The sequence below is a fragment of the Mixophyes fleayi genome, chromosome 4, assembly GCF_038048845.1.
Source record: "Mixophyes fleayi isolate aMixFle1 chromosome 4, aMixFle1.hap1, whole genome shotgun sequence".
NCBI classification, from domain to species: Eukaryota; Metazoa; Chordata; class Amphibia; order Anura; family Limnodynastidae; genus Mixophyes; species Mixophyes fleayi.
Window position 1 is genome coordinate 50,484,166 of NC_134405.1, and position 15,987 is coordinate 50,500,152.

The 15,987-nt window shown below is 41.9% G+C and overlaps 1 protein-coding gene across 2 annotated transcripts in view; it reads left to right on the plus strand.

The window, feature by feature from the left end:
* Window positions 1-15,987, plus strand: part of PGLYRP2 (peptidoglycan recognition protein 2) — a 52,162-nt gene that overhangs the window by 26,241 nt on the left and 9,934 nt on the right. The window contains exons 1-4 of one of the 2 annotated variants that reach the window (XM_075206959.1): window positions 657-738; window positions 7,976-8,050; window positions 10,000-10,893; window positions 13,131-13,341. In XM_075206959.1, coding sequence (XP_075063060.1) covers window positions 7,984-8,050; window positions 10,000-10,893; window positions 13,131-13,341 — 1,172 coding nt within the window. In that variant the 5' untranslated portion in view covers window positions 657-738; window positions 7,976-7,983. Of the gene's footprint in view, window positions 1-656; window positions 739-7,971; window positions 8,051-9,999; window positions 10,894-13,130; window positions 13,342-15,987 lie in introns of those variants that run through there. The other variant, XM_075206960.1, reaches the window with a different exon arrangement.

Below are 15,987 nucleotides of genomic sequence, written 5' to 3' on the forward strand. Positions count from 1 at the left end.
GCAGTGAGGGAAGAAGAAAGGGGTAGTGTTCGTGGACAGACTAGTGAGTTGATGGGTATCTGTTCTCTCCGGCATGCTGACGTCTCTGCCAAGCATGCCATGGAAAATAGAGAATATGAAATCTACCTACCTCTGAAACACCATTGACAATCTTGGGTTTATAAGTCCTGAGATGACCTTATCCCTGGTAATTTCCCATATTTTAAAGTTATTCTATTCTGTATATTGAATGTTATTCTCGAGTATATTCTCTCTATAAGTTAGTGAAGTTGAGTACTTAAAAAGCAAAAAAAATGTGTTGAAGGTCCACTTAGAGTGAGCATAGTACGCGTTACATATATAACTTCCCCTGTTCTGTATCAAAGAATCCTTGGAAACTATTTTGAAATTTTGACAACTATACTCAGACATTTATCCTAACATTTTAAATGCCCAATGGCAGTTACTTAGTGGCTAACAATAAATAAAAACAGGGTGACTGTTATTATAATGATCCAAGCATATCCTTTTGGGAGCCATTGGAGGAGTCTATGGTGAAAATTTGTATAGCAAAAACGCAGGAAAAGGCTATTTAAATCCCAAAGTGGGAGGCCTGATGGTTGAGAGTATGTCCTGTCCCTGATGGGGTTAAATACATTCATACAAGCTTATACTCCCCACAGGAAGTGGTTGCAACGCATTCCAGTAGGAAGATATTTCTTCTTCCTGTCTATAACTATTTGACACTCATAAAGGCAAGTTGTTTATTTTACTATTTTAATCATTCTGAAGTCTAGAATTGCACTGCTCACCGTTGTTCAGTTCTTATACATATATGATGATAGGTTTGGGGGTAATTTGCTGGGTTACTAACTTTTGAAAATATTTATTTTTATACAAACTCACAGACAGGCAGCTTTTTGTTGTGTACACATAATTATGCAATGACAAAATTTGTTCAGAGCTGAAAAAAATGCAGACTATACAACAAACAAGTAAGATTCATGAACTTTATTTCATATTTCATACACATATAATACCCGTTTTTCCCGCTTCGGTGTGTACACATGTGTGTGTCTGTGTATAAACTTTTACCTTGGTTCCTTAGTTGCACAGTGCCTTCACCTTAGTCAGGGTTCAGTAGGATCTTCGTGGGGTAATGTTCTTGCAATGAGCAATATCATAGTGTCAAGATGGGGCTGATTATTACTGACCTCTACTTTTTTCTAACTGACATGTGAAATTGTGAATGCCACTGTCAGATTTACTGACAAAAATGTTAAACGTGCAACTCTAGGCAGTGGCAGAGACGGTTGCGAAGAGCTGGCCCCTGGATACTGAATGCTGACTGTGTGCATTGCCATCACTGAACTCAGTCAGCTTCCAAAAACAATTTGGAGGGGTTTAGTGTTAGGGCCAATTAGCAGTCCTATAGTGGTGACAGCATTTTTACTGGACAATGCAAACATGTCCCCAGCCCTCCCACATACATAGAGCATTTCACATTTGTATGACAGTATAAAATATCTGCATTTCTTATCTTTGTACATCTACACAAGTAGTATTTCCAGTTTTTATCTCTTACATGGAGCTTGCTACTAAGTTTCAGCAGTAGTCAGATATAACAGCAGTCTTAAACAATATATATAGGGCCTGAATCATTAAGGAGAGTAAGGCAAAAAAAAAAAGAATATATTTTCTCCTGTGTGGAGATGTGCCCCGAGAAGGTGCCCTTCAAGAGGGAGAAAAGAGAAGAAAAGTCTCGATTTACCAATCCGTGGCTCAGGTGAGTCCATTCTCTTTTTTTCCCACAGGTTCCAGCAGCAGGGGGCAGGTAGCCAATTAGGGCTCACCCTTCCTTGTGGGCCAATCAGTGGCTGGGAAGGAAAGCCAATCACGGCTCTCCTTCAGCCATTTAAATCTCTGGCCTTGATTGGCTCGCTGCGTCACCATACAGCATCACAACGACGATGCATGATGTCAGCGCACCAGCAGCTATATAAGCTACTGGGTGCCGCCATCTTTAGTTCAGTTCGGTGGCGGAGCCCTGAGAAGAGGACGTTGTGGTACGTCAAGAAGAAAAGAGAATGTTCATGCCGGCAGAAATGGCAGGGAGCCCTTGTAAGGGCTAAGAGCTCCCCTGCCAAGAAGACAGCATGCTGAAGAGGAAAGAGGTACCACTGACTGGAGGGTCTGGAAGACCCAAAAACGCCGGGGCAAGCTAAGTATCCTGTGCGGAGCAGGTAAATAGATCTACTGATGCTTAGGTCGGGCACAAGGCCCGTGATGCAATTCGAGCACTAGGCCCATGGGTAAATATTGGACATAAAGCTCTGCCTCATTAGGGAAGAATAGAGTTAAAGCAGGGCGCAAGGTCTGTAGCATTAGAGCAGGGCGCAAAGCCCATAGAGTTAAAGCAGGATGCAAGGCCCTGATGTGCTAGTAAGGTTCTAGCCCCTGATAGGGTAGCAGGGCATTAGACCCTCGAGCTCATAGGGACATTGGGTCCCGGTTGTTAGCCGGGCAATAGGCCCTGATTGCTAGGAGGATGTTAGGTCCTTGTTAGAAGGGCGCTAGGATTTGTATAGTTAAGTAGAAGTGTAATAGGCCCTTAATCTGATGTTTGATTCCTTCTGAGCAGTTAATTGTAGGCTGTTGATAGTGGCGTACAGTCTCCTCAACCCGGCCCGGAGGGGCACCCAAAGTCCTGCGTTCCAAGAGAGGCGGGAATAAAAGCCTGAATTCAGGCCTGCAAAGTGGTTGAGTACCGGCGGGCCCAGGGCAGGTGAGCAGAAGCTGGAGTGGTCAGTTTTCAGGATAGTAAAGGTACTCCTGTGACCATTGGTGAAGTGGTCACTGGCCCACAATACACTGTATGGTGTGAGTGTTGTTTTCTATGTCACCTGTCTGTCTCATTTAGTGTAGTCCCCTGTAGGATCTAGGAGTCAGACCCTCACTAAAAACTATACTGAGGCTGGTGTAGATCCGAAGCAGACGGTAGGTGTTCCATCATGAACAAGGGAATGCAAGAGGTACAAATTAGTTTATTATTTTGCACATAAGGACAATGCTGGCTGCTCTTTCATGTAGCACACAAATACTTGATAGCTTTATTTTTACAATGAAAGTCAAAGTTGATTTAGGACATGCCTTACACCAACTTTAAGTCTGCCATCATATTTTAAATTTACCTTTCCTCCAATGCAACATGGTTTTGCCACGGTGCAAAGTTACTCTTTTATTTTGCTTTACTTTCCTTAATGAATCAGGCCCATATCCATTGTACTTCTGGTACCAGAGAGGCCACGTAAGAGTATGTATCCAGTAGTCAAGTCAAAAGGAAAGTCAGGGATTAATGGGCCAATAGAAAAGTCATCCAGAGTTAAGGTCAAACTTAAGCAAGCAATTCAAGGAAGTCTTCCAGTAGCACAGGTCCAAGAAGTTAAACACTAAATTGTCAGTTTGCTTGTTCCTAGGTGACTGTTTATATAGGTCTGAACCTGTGGTAACAAGCCACATGTGCTGACAATTCACTACCAGCTGCAGATCATTAAGACATTTCCTGATGCAGCAACTTGTTAACTGAGCCTGTAGCTCTGAGCACAAAGGCCTCACTATTGTAACCCAGAGTTTAAATCCTGCAGAGATGTCAGACGGCATAAAAACTCTTTGGACATATGAAACTTGTGTCTTTGGCAGCCGAGTGATCACGCCATTTTGGAAAATAGCTGTGATCCTACACTATAGCAAAAGAGACTCTTGTGGGTAGATAAATTTTTAGGGGAATCCTGAGATAAGGGATGGATTACCAAGGGCCCTCACAAACACCTTGAGCTAATCACTGGAATTATTCCTGATAGGCATGCATTGTTGGGTAACAGGTTGCTTGTCTTCTACTACTAAGGCAACAGTCCAGTCTTGTTATCACCACACTTTTGTAAGGCACACATGCACACATGGGGGCACAGACTCAAGGAGTTTGGGGATTAAATAAAACACTTCATTATCATGATATTGTCTCTAGTCCTTTGATCCATGCCAGTCCAGTGGGAACTGTAAACCCCAATTCTGTAAAGCACATCTCTCTCTTGGTCCCCAGGCTCCTTCTTTTACTGACTCCTGTTCCTGTGGCAAAGAGTTGTGGATACATGAGGGAGTAAGTCTCTTTTTATTTTTAGGTACTCAGTGTCTGCCCTTCCTCCTCTGGACCCTTGCTGGTAGTGGCCTTGCATGGTCTGGAGATAATGTTGGCCTCCAAGACTTCTGCTGTACTGCCCCCAATCTTTGGAACTCCCTACCCCGCCTCACTCCATTCTCCCCCAAACTTCAGTCCTTCAAAAGCTCACTCAAAACTCACCTTTTCAAGCTCGCCTATCCTACCACCTCCTGACCATCTTATCCATCATCTCCTCTTCCTCATCTGCCATGTCCATCTTCTCCCAGTTGGTCCTTCTGACTGTCAATCACCACCCCTCCTTCTAGCAAGTGAGCTCTCATGGTCAGGGTCCTCTCTACCTATTGTCCCATGTCTGTCAACTGTCTGACTCCCTCGTACATCCTGTCATGTCTTTTGCTGCACTCTTTGTGAGTCCCCATAACATTATTCACAATCCTCTGGGCTGCTTATGTGTATTACCTCATCTATATGTTACTTGCTTATCTATCCAGTGCTATGGAATCTGTAGCACCTTATAAATAAATAAATAAATAATAATAAGGAACAAAGAGGCATAATCACTGCAGATTGTAGATTATTGCAGTGCCATTTCAGAATTATCCCATTATTGTTTTGAAATTTCCCCAGTCCAGCTCTTCCATTAGAATCTTAAACCATGTTAAAGCATAGTCCTAGTACAGGCCTAACAATGAGTTGGAAAAAAGGGTATGGTAGAGTGTTTGTAGGCTGGAATATATCAAGGAGGATTAGGCTCTTGAAAATGTAACACCTATAATTTTTACAATATCAGTATAGAAGCCACATGGCAGGACATTAAAACAGGAGGGAAGGGTCACTAGCATTGTTCCCAACAAGAGTAGATCCCAGGGGGATTAATCTTTATTAGTAGTCGCTCACATCCCACTCTCACAATAATGAGAGATGATAGTTTGAAAGAGAATGTGTTTCAACTGTGTTTTGTGTACACTTTACCTGCCTCATCTATTCCAATATATTAATCTATATCACACCTGCATGTGCGGAGTTTCTGTCACACTCGAAGGATCTGGGAATCTGGTTTCCCGACCTCTTTACAATAAGGAGAGGCGGGAACCAGGAGGGTCTACCAGATGCTCTGGGAGAGTAGGTAAGTATGTTCCTAATACTTCTTATGGAACATTTGTGAAGAGAGGTAAACAATAACCTAATGCATCAGTTTTCATAATTGCCCCTTTTGCATTTTATGCCAGTTTCCCATATATTTTACTGTAATGTTTGAAACATTTTTAATATTTGCAGTGTTTCTGATACCTTGCACTCAATCTCCTAACTGATAAAAACAGTTTATATGGTTAATATTGTCACGGGCACTAAGAGTCTTTGCCCAGGATATCACCAGATGATGGACCTACCAGAATAATATAGTTGGTACTATTTTTCTCTGGTAGCAGGGTGACAACAGAACAGGAGAATCAGCAGATGGTGAGAGAATGCTCAAGGAAAGTCTATGGCTAGCAGCAACTGGTAATGAATAGATGTATGTACACGAGGAACCAGATGGACAAGTAAACGTGAGGAGAGTCAGTGGTCTGCGTATAGCAAGTTGTACCGCTGTCTATAGTGAAGGAATGGATTTCAGGTGCAAGTAGGTAACGGGAAGTCAGTGGTCTGCGTATAGCAAGTTGTACCACTGCTTATGTGAGAGGGTACTTGAAACTGGTGTCACAGGGAAACAGGAGTCAGTGGTCTGCGTCAGCAAGTTGTACCACTGCTATATATATGCGAGAAGGGGCACGAGGAGATGAATGTAATGCAGAGAATACACGGGGCACACAGAACTTGATCCCACGATGATATCCACAATACAATAATAACTGACAAGCGCTGCTTGAAGTATACAAAGTCACTATAGCAATCCAGGTAATAGGAAACAAAGTCAATGGTAACAATAGCTACAGTGGATAGTAGACTCCGGAGATGAACACAACACAGTCCAGACGGATATGCAATACAAAAGCAAAGTCAATGGAAAGTATGCATACCGCGGTTCAGGAGAGCAGGCTGTCAGAGAGGCGTGCAGGGATACCTGAAAGGCTGAAGGCCGGCAGGAGGAGAGACCACTGGAGGATGGAAGCGGTAATCAGGTTGGTGCAGCGCACGGCAGGTAATCCAGTATCAACGAAGCAATACTCAGGAAGCAGTAGTAAGTAAAACTGGAAACAGGATGAACACGGGAGAGTTGAGGCTGTCTGGAATCCGGCAGTAGTAGCGGAGGCAGCGGAGAGAAGACACGCTGACCACGGGAGAGTAGAGGCGGTCTGGAATCCGGTAGTAGTAGCGAAGGTAGCGGAGAGGAGACACGCTGAACACAGGAGAGTAGAGACGGTTTGGAATCCGGCAGCAGTAGCAGATAGGAATCAGTGGAGAGCTGACACGATGAACACAGGAGAGTTGAGACGGTCTGGAGCCCTGCAGTAGTAACGGAGGCAGCGGAGAGCAGACACGCTGAACCCAGGAGAGTTGAGGCGGACTGGAGTCCGGTAGTAGTAGCAGATAGGAATCAGCTGAGTGCAGGAGAGTTGAAGTGGTCTGGAAACCACAATAGCAGTAAACAGGAATCAGCTGGAGCTGAATACACGAGGAAACACAGGAACACCTTCAGAGGCTCATGGGGAATGAGACTCCAAGATCAGGCAACCAGGTAATGATCACAGGTGGTTTAAATAGGGAGGGTTGCCTGATCATCCAATCAATTAAAAGCAACAGGTACTGAAGGTTTAATAAGGGCTGCACATGCGCAGACCCTCAGGATGGCGGACGGCCACGGTTCCTGAACACAGGAGAAATGGCACTCACAGTCCGGTGAGTGGCAAATATGCAAAATAAGTATACAATTAGAAGACAAGGTTACTGACAATGCTGGGCCCCTGTGTTAATAAATGGTGATAAATACAACTTTCTCCTTTGACAATGGATGATAAATATAGGAAGGTCCATAATGAGACAAAATTCAAAATGGACAAATAAACATTATTTGTACCTTGTTGCTTTGGATTCCCAGTAGGAATACTACAGAGTTGTGGTAGTGAAAACAGAATGTCTTTACAATTGAACGCAGATCACACAGATAATAAATAGGTGCAGTGAATGGTTAATGGCAAGCATAGTTAATAGAAACAGCAGGTTGAAGATAGAAATTGCAGGTTTAATGGCTAAATGCAGAATCCTAGAAACAAAAGGTGAATAGCATTACAGAGTAGCAGGATGACCAGGTTTAGCAAATGAAGCAGAATAACTGGATAACCAGGTTTAGCAGATGAAGCAGGGGACACTGGATTACCAGGTACAAATGGTGAAGTACAGATTCAGGTTACCAGGTTTAGCCAGGAGGCATCAGATGATACACGGGAGAATCAAGCAAAAGGATGGTCAGACAACCCAGGGTCAGAAGTCAGAAGATCCACAACAAAGCCAGGGAGTAAGCATGAGCAAGGTCAAACATAGCTGGGGTCTGAGTCACAAGAGGAGGTGCAAATTGTAGGAACAAAGCAGGAGTCAAATGCCAGGGAGAAGTCAGGATCCAAACAGGAGTTTCACAGAGACACCAGCAGCAGCAAAGACAAACGAACTGGCACCAGTTTGTGGGAAAAGGCAGTCTTAAAAAGGCCAGACGCAGGTGATCATGATCCAGATCAGATGATGAGGGCTTAACCACTTGCAGGCAAGGAGAAACTGTCCAGGTATAACAGCAGCACCTCTGGTAGCACAACAGAGATACTGGAGACGAAATTCAGGATAAGGACAGACTCCTAACACATGTTTCTCTCACACTGCAGGTAGACATAAATATGGCTGGCTGGTATATCATCTGCTTCCTCATGCTCCCTTGGTGTTTATCAGCAGCTCCTCATCACAGTAAGTAACAGGTAAAGAGCTTAAGCTGGCTAATTCTGTTTTCCTCCTCTTTTCTTCACACCACTTGCAGCCAACATGCAATACAGGCAAGCATTTTGAGGGCCTATTACTATTATTATTATTATTATTATTAACCTTTATTTATAGGGTGTCACATGACGTCTGCAGTGCTGTACAGAGGGAAAACAACAAATAACACTGCAACTTTCAACACAGCTACTGAGGTGCAAGGGATATATTCAGCACAGGCTGCAATCCGTGCCCATTAGCGTGGGTGCAACTAACAGGTTTAGAGCCACTGAAAGTGGTGCAAAGACAATGGAGGAGTGAAGTCAATGGGCAGAGAGCTAAGGAGGAGGTTAGCAGTGTAGTGGTGAGCAAAACTTACAGGTAATGAGAACAGGAGGGAAGAGGCTTAGCCAATAATCATGGCATTGCAGTCTATCAGTTCACTGTTTATGCTTCAATTTTAGGACTGTTTCCTAGAGAAAGAATATATTTTTGAAAGCAAAAGTGTGACAAAAATATTCTTTGCCCAAATGTTCCAAGCCACACCCAGAATAGACTGATCAGATTTGATCTGATCTGATAATTATCATTTTTAGAAAGAATGTTGACTTCATATGAATATTGGTTAAGGCCGCAAAATAGTTGCCTCCTCTGCAAGTATTAGTGAGAACGGTGGTGTTTGTGGAGGAGTAGAGGTTATCACAAGGCAGTGGCGAGGAGTTGGGCGATATACTGAATGTGGCGAGAGCTATATTTTACGGACTAAAATTATTGAAATGGCATAAATAGGGTGCATTTTAGGGACGTCCCTTCCTGTGCTGGAGGGCGCATGGCCATTTACATATCATGAAAGTGAACCAGCTTAGAGCTGGCAGCCCTCAGGTATCTTCCTATACTTTTAGTGGGACTCGTTTTACGCTTCCATGTTGCCTCACTTACATGATTCATTTGAGCCATAAATGAGGCAGTATCTTAGGGGAACCACTGAAAAGTTTATTTTATTGATAGGATGGTTCTAAAGTGGTTGGAGTTTGGAGCGCGATGTGAAGTTTTGTTCAGCGCACCTCTTTTAATGTTCCTGTCCCTCCACACACCTAAGCACACTTCTAGGTTGCGGAGGCATCTCCTGGGTGCAGAGGGAAGTCATGTACTTTGATATGGGCTGGATGGGCCATCAAGACACACCAGTGCCAAACCAAAGCATTCTGTGCTCATTGAGTACACTTAAGAAAAGACCTCCATAATATTTGTTAGACTCTGTGATAAATGTTTGATTTGGTGCACCTCTATTATGTGAGTGTAGGGTTTCCATTTGTTTTGATAAAACATACTATTCTTTCTATCTCTGTTATATCTCTGACCCAATTAATTGTAACTAATAAGAACTGTCTGCACGGAAAGCAGTAGAAGAGTATCCACAACCAACTTGTTTTGTGCTCAAACCACCCGCAAGTCTGAATCAAATCCCACTGGCCACCAAGTATAATATCACAGCATCCACATTCTCTATGTTTTATTCATAGTGTTGTTTGGTGTTTGTCTCTGTATAATGAACTGTATTTTATGTGAATTTTTATAGTGAAATGTGCCAAGTGGATGTGTCTACTAACACTTAACAAAACTTTTCTAACACAAACGGGTATATTTACTAAACTGCAGGTTTGAAAAAGTGGAGATGCTGCCTATAGCAACCAATCAGATTCTAGCTGTCATTTTGTAGAATGTACTAAATAAATGATAGCTAGAATCTGATTGGTTGCTATAGGCAGCATCTCCACCTTTTCAACCCCGCAGTTTAGTAAATCTATCCCTAAGTGTCCGTTTTTGGTAATGTAAAATGTTTGAGAGATATTTCTTATTTTATTTTTTGTAACCAATTTATTCACATTTTTCTTCTCTCACACCACAGTCTGATGATCTACCTCTCAATCCTTTTTTAGGTCATGTTATTAATATGAAAACATTTCTTGGCCTTGTACAGAAGCTAGAGGCCAATGTGCCAGGATCCTCCGCTAGGGATCTCGCTCAGCACCTCCTTTCTGCTATCACTCCGCCATTCTGCTCCCTTCAGTTTTTTTCTGACGAACTGGCTGCTCTCACCCGTGTTCTGCTGACTCACAAGGTTCAAGGATCAGAAGACATGGGATGGCATGAACAAGGAGTTGTTCTGGCCCCTGATGGTAGCACTGTGGCATTAATACCTCTTCTTGGTGCAATGATCAGGGGGTGGAAAACCGACTGTGATTGGAAGCATGCGGAATGTTCACATAAGAATCTGGAACATGAGACACAGGGTGCTGAGGGAAAACACCCTTGTCCACAAAACTCAACCTCTTCTGATCAGCAGAGGCCAAGCTTTGCAACTGGCAGTGATAGTATTCACCCAACTTCCCTCGCAATCTTATTAGGGATGGGCTTTGCTGATCCTGAAGTCTCTCTGGAAACACCACTAGATGTCACTGATGGGTGCTGGGATTCCATCTCTGCTCCCAAATACTTCCAGCTACAAGGTGCCCCTTCCAGAAATGGCATGACAATGGCCTATGTCAATGGTGCATTGGATGGCACTCTGCTGGGGCTCATGATGACAAATGAGACCCAGAATATGAGTTCCCTAATTCAGTCATACTACTGGGGGAAGCCAACAATGAGCTCGTACAGGAGGCAGAACTTCCAAGCTCTGCTAGAGGAGGGACAGTTAGAAGAGGAGATACACAGAGGCATTGATTGCTACAGGAAATATGCGGCAAGTTGCGGACTTCATCACATCACAGATAACCTTCTTAACACCACTGCTGCTGCAGCGGCCCGAGAGTTTGAGGAGCGATATTTGGGTATAATACACAAAATGTCCTTAATTTCCTGGACATGTCTCTAGTTTTCTAGATTGAGTTTGGTTCCATCACAATGGTATTTTATAACTGTTAAGCAGTTAACTGGAATTTGAAATTCAGGTTTGACGTTCACATTAATAGGTCTTAGTTGAAATATGACAGAAATTAACTATAAAAAGTTTTCTTTTCTGTCTGTTCGAGCTTCAATGGCTACATTTCATAGTGTTTTAAAAGATTTTTTAATTCAAACAGTTAATATTACTGTGCTTGATTTCCAATTCACCATTCGCATGTAAAAACGTTAAAAAAAATTATGAAGAATGTTACCATTTAAACTACAAGATGGAACCTGTTTGCAATGCTCAAATTTAGCTAAAACCTTTAGGTCTATCTATAGTTCGAGAACATGCACATGTTCCGTTTGAAGAGCCACTTCAAACTAATTTAGAGCATATCTAATTATGGTTTTATTAAACGTATAATGATGGAAACTGTAGTGCACCAAGATCCATCTAGACAGTTCCGTACAGAATATTCTGTACCTAAATTCACCCATGGAACAGAAGTGTCCCTGGAAATTATACCCCAGGACCCTTGGACTCAGCAGAGGTTGATGCTACTGCACAGTCACTGCGATGACCAGATAAAGCTTTCTATGCATATTGGGCCTGATTCATTAAGGAAAGACAAAAAAAATTGTAAGTTTTCTCCTCGACAAAACCACCATGCTACAGTGCAAGGGGTGCATATTAGTTTATTATTTTGTACAGAAGTTAAATACTGGCTGTTTTTTTCATGTAGCACACAAATACTTGATAGCTTTATTTTTACACTGAAATTTAAAATTGATCTAGGACATGCTCTATCCCAATTATAAATCTGAGATCACATTTTTAATTTTGCTCCCCCTCCAATGCAACATGGTTTTGCCAAGGTGCAAAGTTACTCATTTTTTTCTTTACTTTCCTTAATGAATCAGGCCCCATGTGTTTAAAGGGGAAAATATACTTGACTTAAAAACCAATTGAACTCCTGTTTACACTATAAATGGATGTCCATGCCTTCTTTAATGTGCTGATGTGTCTATTTGTCTACGTAGTGTTTACATAGCTGCACATCTACATCCAGATTTTGGGAATTGCCCATAATGTAGACGCACCAATGTTTGCAGACTTAAGGGCCCAGCTAGATATATGCTTGGTGGAGAGAGTAAAAAAATAACTTCAAAGTCCAGTTTAGTTTCACAACTTTATTTTTGTCTTAAAATACTCTTGAGCTCTCTACAGAATTGTAGCATACTTTGCAAACATTGATCAGGTTTAATCAATAGCAATTTCCACCTAATTATAAAATATTTATATGTAGATAATGCCATTCTTCCAATCACTTATATCGCTGAAAAGTTTTGCCTGCTCAGATCAAGTCTTACCTATAGGGAAACTCTTACCATTGAAATCAAGGGGAAACATCTGTCACTAAAGTCAATGGAACAATTCTAGAATACAATTTCCATTCAGATTTTTTTTTTCCAATGTAATTGTTTTTAAAGATGATTTTAGCAATTTCATTTGATTTTGCAGATCACACATTCAACACTTATGGTATACGTGAATTGAAGCAGGTAGTTTTAGGTGTGGTAAATGGCAAGTATAATTACATATGGTATATTTTAGTCCTTCATAAATAGGCCCCTACATGTAATTGTTTTGTTTGTAATCTTTATTGTTTTAATGTAATATTTTAAGTATCTGGCAAAGGTATTAATAACTGTTTGCAATAAATAGCATAGCTACTATGCTATTTATTGCAAACAGTTATTAAAATAGAATTTGAACTCCGTTCCGAAAATTAGAAAGAAAATGATAAATAGATGTTACTGCTAAATGATAATGTTATACACAGACATGATCATAAGGTGTTTCCTCCTACAGTCACCGTGAGGAGCAGTGCTAAACAACTTATTCAGAAGCGGAAAGCCAGACGCAGTGTGCAATTTTTCATTTTAATTTAGGCATGGTGCTCCAAATTTCATTAACAAAAACCCAAGCATTTCTGATAATAGATCACATATCCTTATCTGCAATATATTTATACTAGAATCATGTGACTCAATTGGTCTACCCCTATTTATGGTAATTGATTCATTTTAATCAGGTGTGTGCAGTGGTCAAAGTGGAAATTTAGAAGTGGTGTTATGGAAAAGTAGTAGGTAACTCTTTTTTGTATTTGCTTTACAGAGTGTCCCGCAGTAATACCTCGCTGCATGTGGGAGGCCAAGCCATATAAAGGGACCCCTACTCCCCTGCAGACACCTCTGGCCAACATCTATATTCATCATACCTACGAGCCCTCAAAGCCTTGTGCCTCCTTCCAGGATTGTGCGGCAGATATGCGCAGCATGCAGAGATTCCACCAGCAGGATCGTGGCTGGGATGACATTGGCTACAGGTTGGTGACAAAAGCAGATGTTTCATTTACAAACATATATAATTAGAGATGGTCACTGACCCCCGTGTTTTGGTTTTGGATTCGGTTTTGGATCTGGATTACCGTCGTGTTTTGGTTTTGGTTTTGCAAAACCGCCATTGCGTGTTTTGGTTTTAGTTTTGGTTTTGTTTGGTTTTGTTTTGCTATTTTTTTGAAAAATCCATGTTTTTGGGCCTAAATTAACCCAATTTAGTGCTCCAACTGTTTTAGAGACAAGTAATCTAATTGTTGAGGTAATAAATCATCCAAAAAAACAGTTTAATTCTTCGTTGGTAGGCCTATTCTACACACAAAACAGATTGTCTTCCTCTCCATCTATGCATATTGGCAATGCAGCCATCGTCTTTGAATGTATATTACACCCTACACTTATAGTTAAATATGTAAAGAAATGGAAAAAGCCAGTTTGGTTTCTGTCTCTCAAGGCCCCCCTCCACTTGTATAAAATACCAAAAAATTCAGCCATTATAGACTGTACAATATTAATTGACATGGAGAAAGCCAGTTTGGTTTCTGTCTCTCTAGGCCCCCCTCCACTTGTATAAAATACTAAAAAATTCAGCCATTATAGACTGTACAATATTAATTGACATGGAGAAAGACAGTTTGGGGTCACTCTGTCTCTCTAGGCCCCCCTCCACTTGTATAAAATACCAAAAAATTCAGCCATTATAGACTGTACAATATTAATTGACATGGAAAAAGCCAGTTTGGTTTCTGTCTCTCTAGGCCCCCCTCCACTTGTATAAAATACCCAAAAATTCAGCCATTATAGACTGTACAATATTATGAAAAATGGACAAAGCCAGTTTAGGGTCACTCTGTCTATGACACCCTACCCTTAAGGATAAATTGCCCTAACAGCAGCCTTTCAAGATGGTATGTGATATGGAAATGCCACAAGTCCCTTTCCTCTTTGGGGGTAGATTGCACCCTACACTTACATAGAAAGTTTTAAAAAGATGTTATCGGCATCATCTTCAGCTTAATCCTCACCCTCATCAGTGTGTACGTCATCATCACAGACTATCAATTCATCGCCGCTTGAATCCGCCATTAGAGAACAGTCAGTGCTTGGATGTCTTGGATGGTGAAGGCCTTCCTCGTGGAAGATGTAGTTCATTTTTATAAACATCATTTTCTCCACATTTTTGGGAAGTAACCTTCTACGGCGATCACTGACTAAGTTCCCTGCTGTGCTGAACACTCGTTCAGAGTACACACTGGAGGGTGGGCAGCTTAGGTATTGCAAAGCAAGTTTGTACATGGGTTTCCAAATGGCCTGCTTTTCTTCCCAGTAAGGAAAGGGACTGTCTGACATTTCCATATCAACTACCTCTTGAAAGTAATCCTCCACCATCCTTTGCATGTTTATACTCATATTGGATGGAGTTATGGGCAAAGTGACACATTTTTTTGAAAAATCCTTCAAACCAGCCCAGATGTTAAATTGTTCTGGTCTGCCCCCTGTGTCTTCCCTGCTTCTTTTTTGGAAATTTAATTTTTTACGAGCAACAGCTTGAGAAAGTGAAGGAGGACACGTCGTCAAGCCGAGGCCCAGTTCAGCGGCCAACTTGCTGAGCAATAGCTCCTTGCAAAAGTTCACATCTCGCTCATTTACAAGTAAAGACTCAATGTAGGTTTTAAACCTTGGATCAAGCACAGTGGCCAAAATGTACTGATCCGAGTTCAAGATCTTAATAACTCGAGGATCATTGTGAAGCGAATTAAGTACTTGATCGACAAGGCCAACATACTTTGCTGAATTGCTTGCTTTCAGCTCCTCCTTCATTTTCTCAAGCTGCTTTTCCAATAGTCTAATTAAAGGAATGACTTGGCTCAAACTAGCAGAGTCTGCACTGACCTCACATGTCACAACTTCAAATGGTTTCAGCACCTTGCACAGCACTGAAAGGATTCCCCACTGTGCAAGAGTGAAATACATCCCCCCTCCTTTCCCAATGTCATGACTTGTGCAATATGCTTGGATGGCTTTGCGCTGTTCCTCCATCCTCTGAAGCATGTACAGGGTGGAATTCCACCGAGTTACCACCTCTTGCTTAAGTTGGTGGCAGGGCAAGTTAAACTGCTCTTGGAGCTGCTGTAATCTCCTACATGCTGTGGCTGAATGCCTGAAATGGCCTGAAATTTTACGGGCCACCGAAAGCATCTCCTGCACCTCACGGTTATTTCGTAGGAAGCTCTGCACCACCAAGTTGATGGTGTGAGCAAAACAGGGAATATGTTGGAAATCACCCAGCTGTAATGCTCGCACTATATTGTTGGCGTTATCTGAAATGACATACCCTGGGGAGAGTCCGAGTGGTATAAGCCATGCTTCAATCACATCTCTCAGTTTGCGTAACAAATTATCAGCCGTATGCCTGTTAGTGAAGCCGGTGATACAAAGAGTGGCCTGCCTGTGACAAATGTTACGTAGTGGTGTACATGCTGCTGCTGTTCCTGCTGGTGAAGGTGAATGATCAACCCAGTGGGCTGTCACAGTCATATAGTCTTTGGTTTGGCCACTTCCACTTGTCCACATATCTGTGGTTAAGTGAACAGTGGGCAGAATGGCATTTTTCAGCGCAATCTCTACATTTTTAC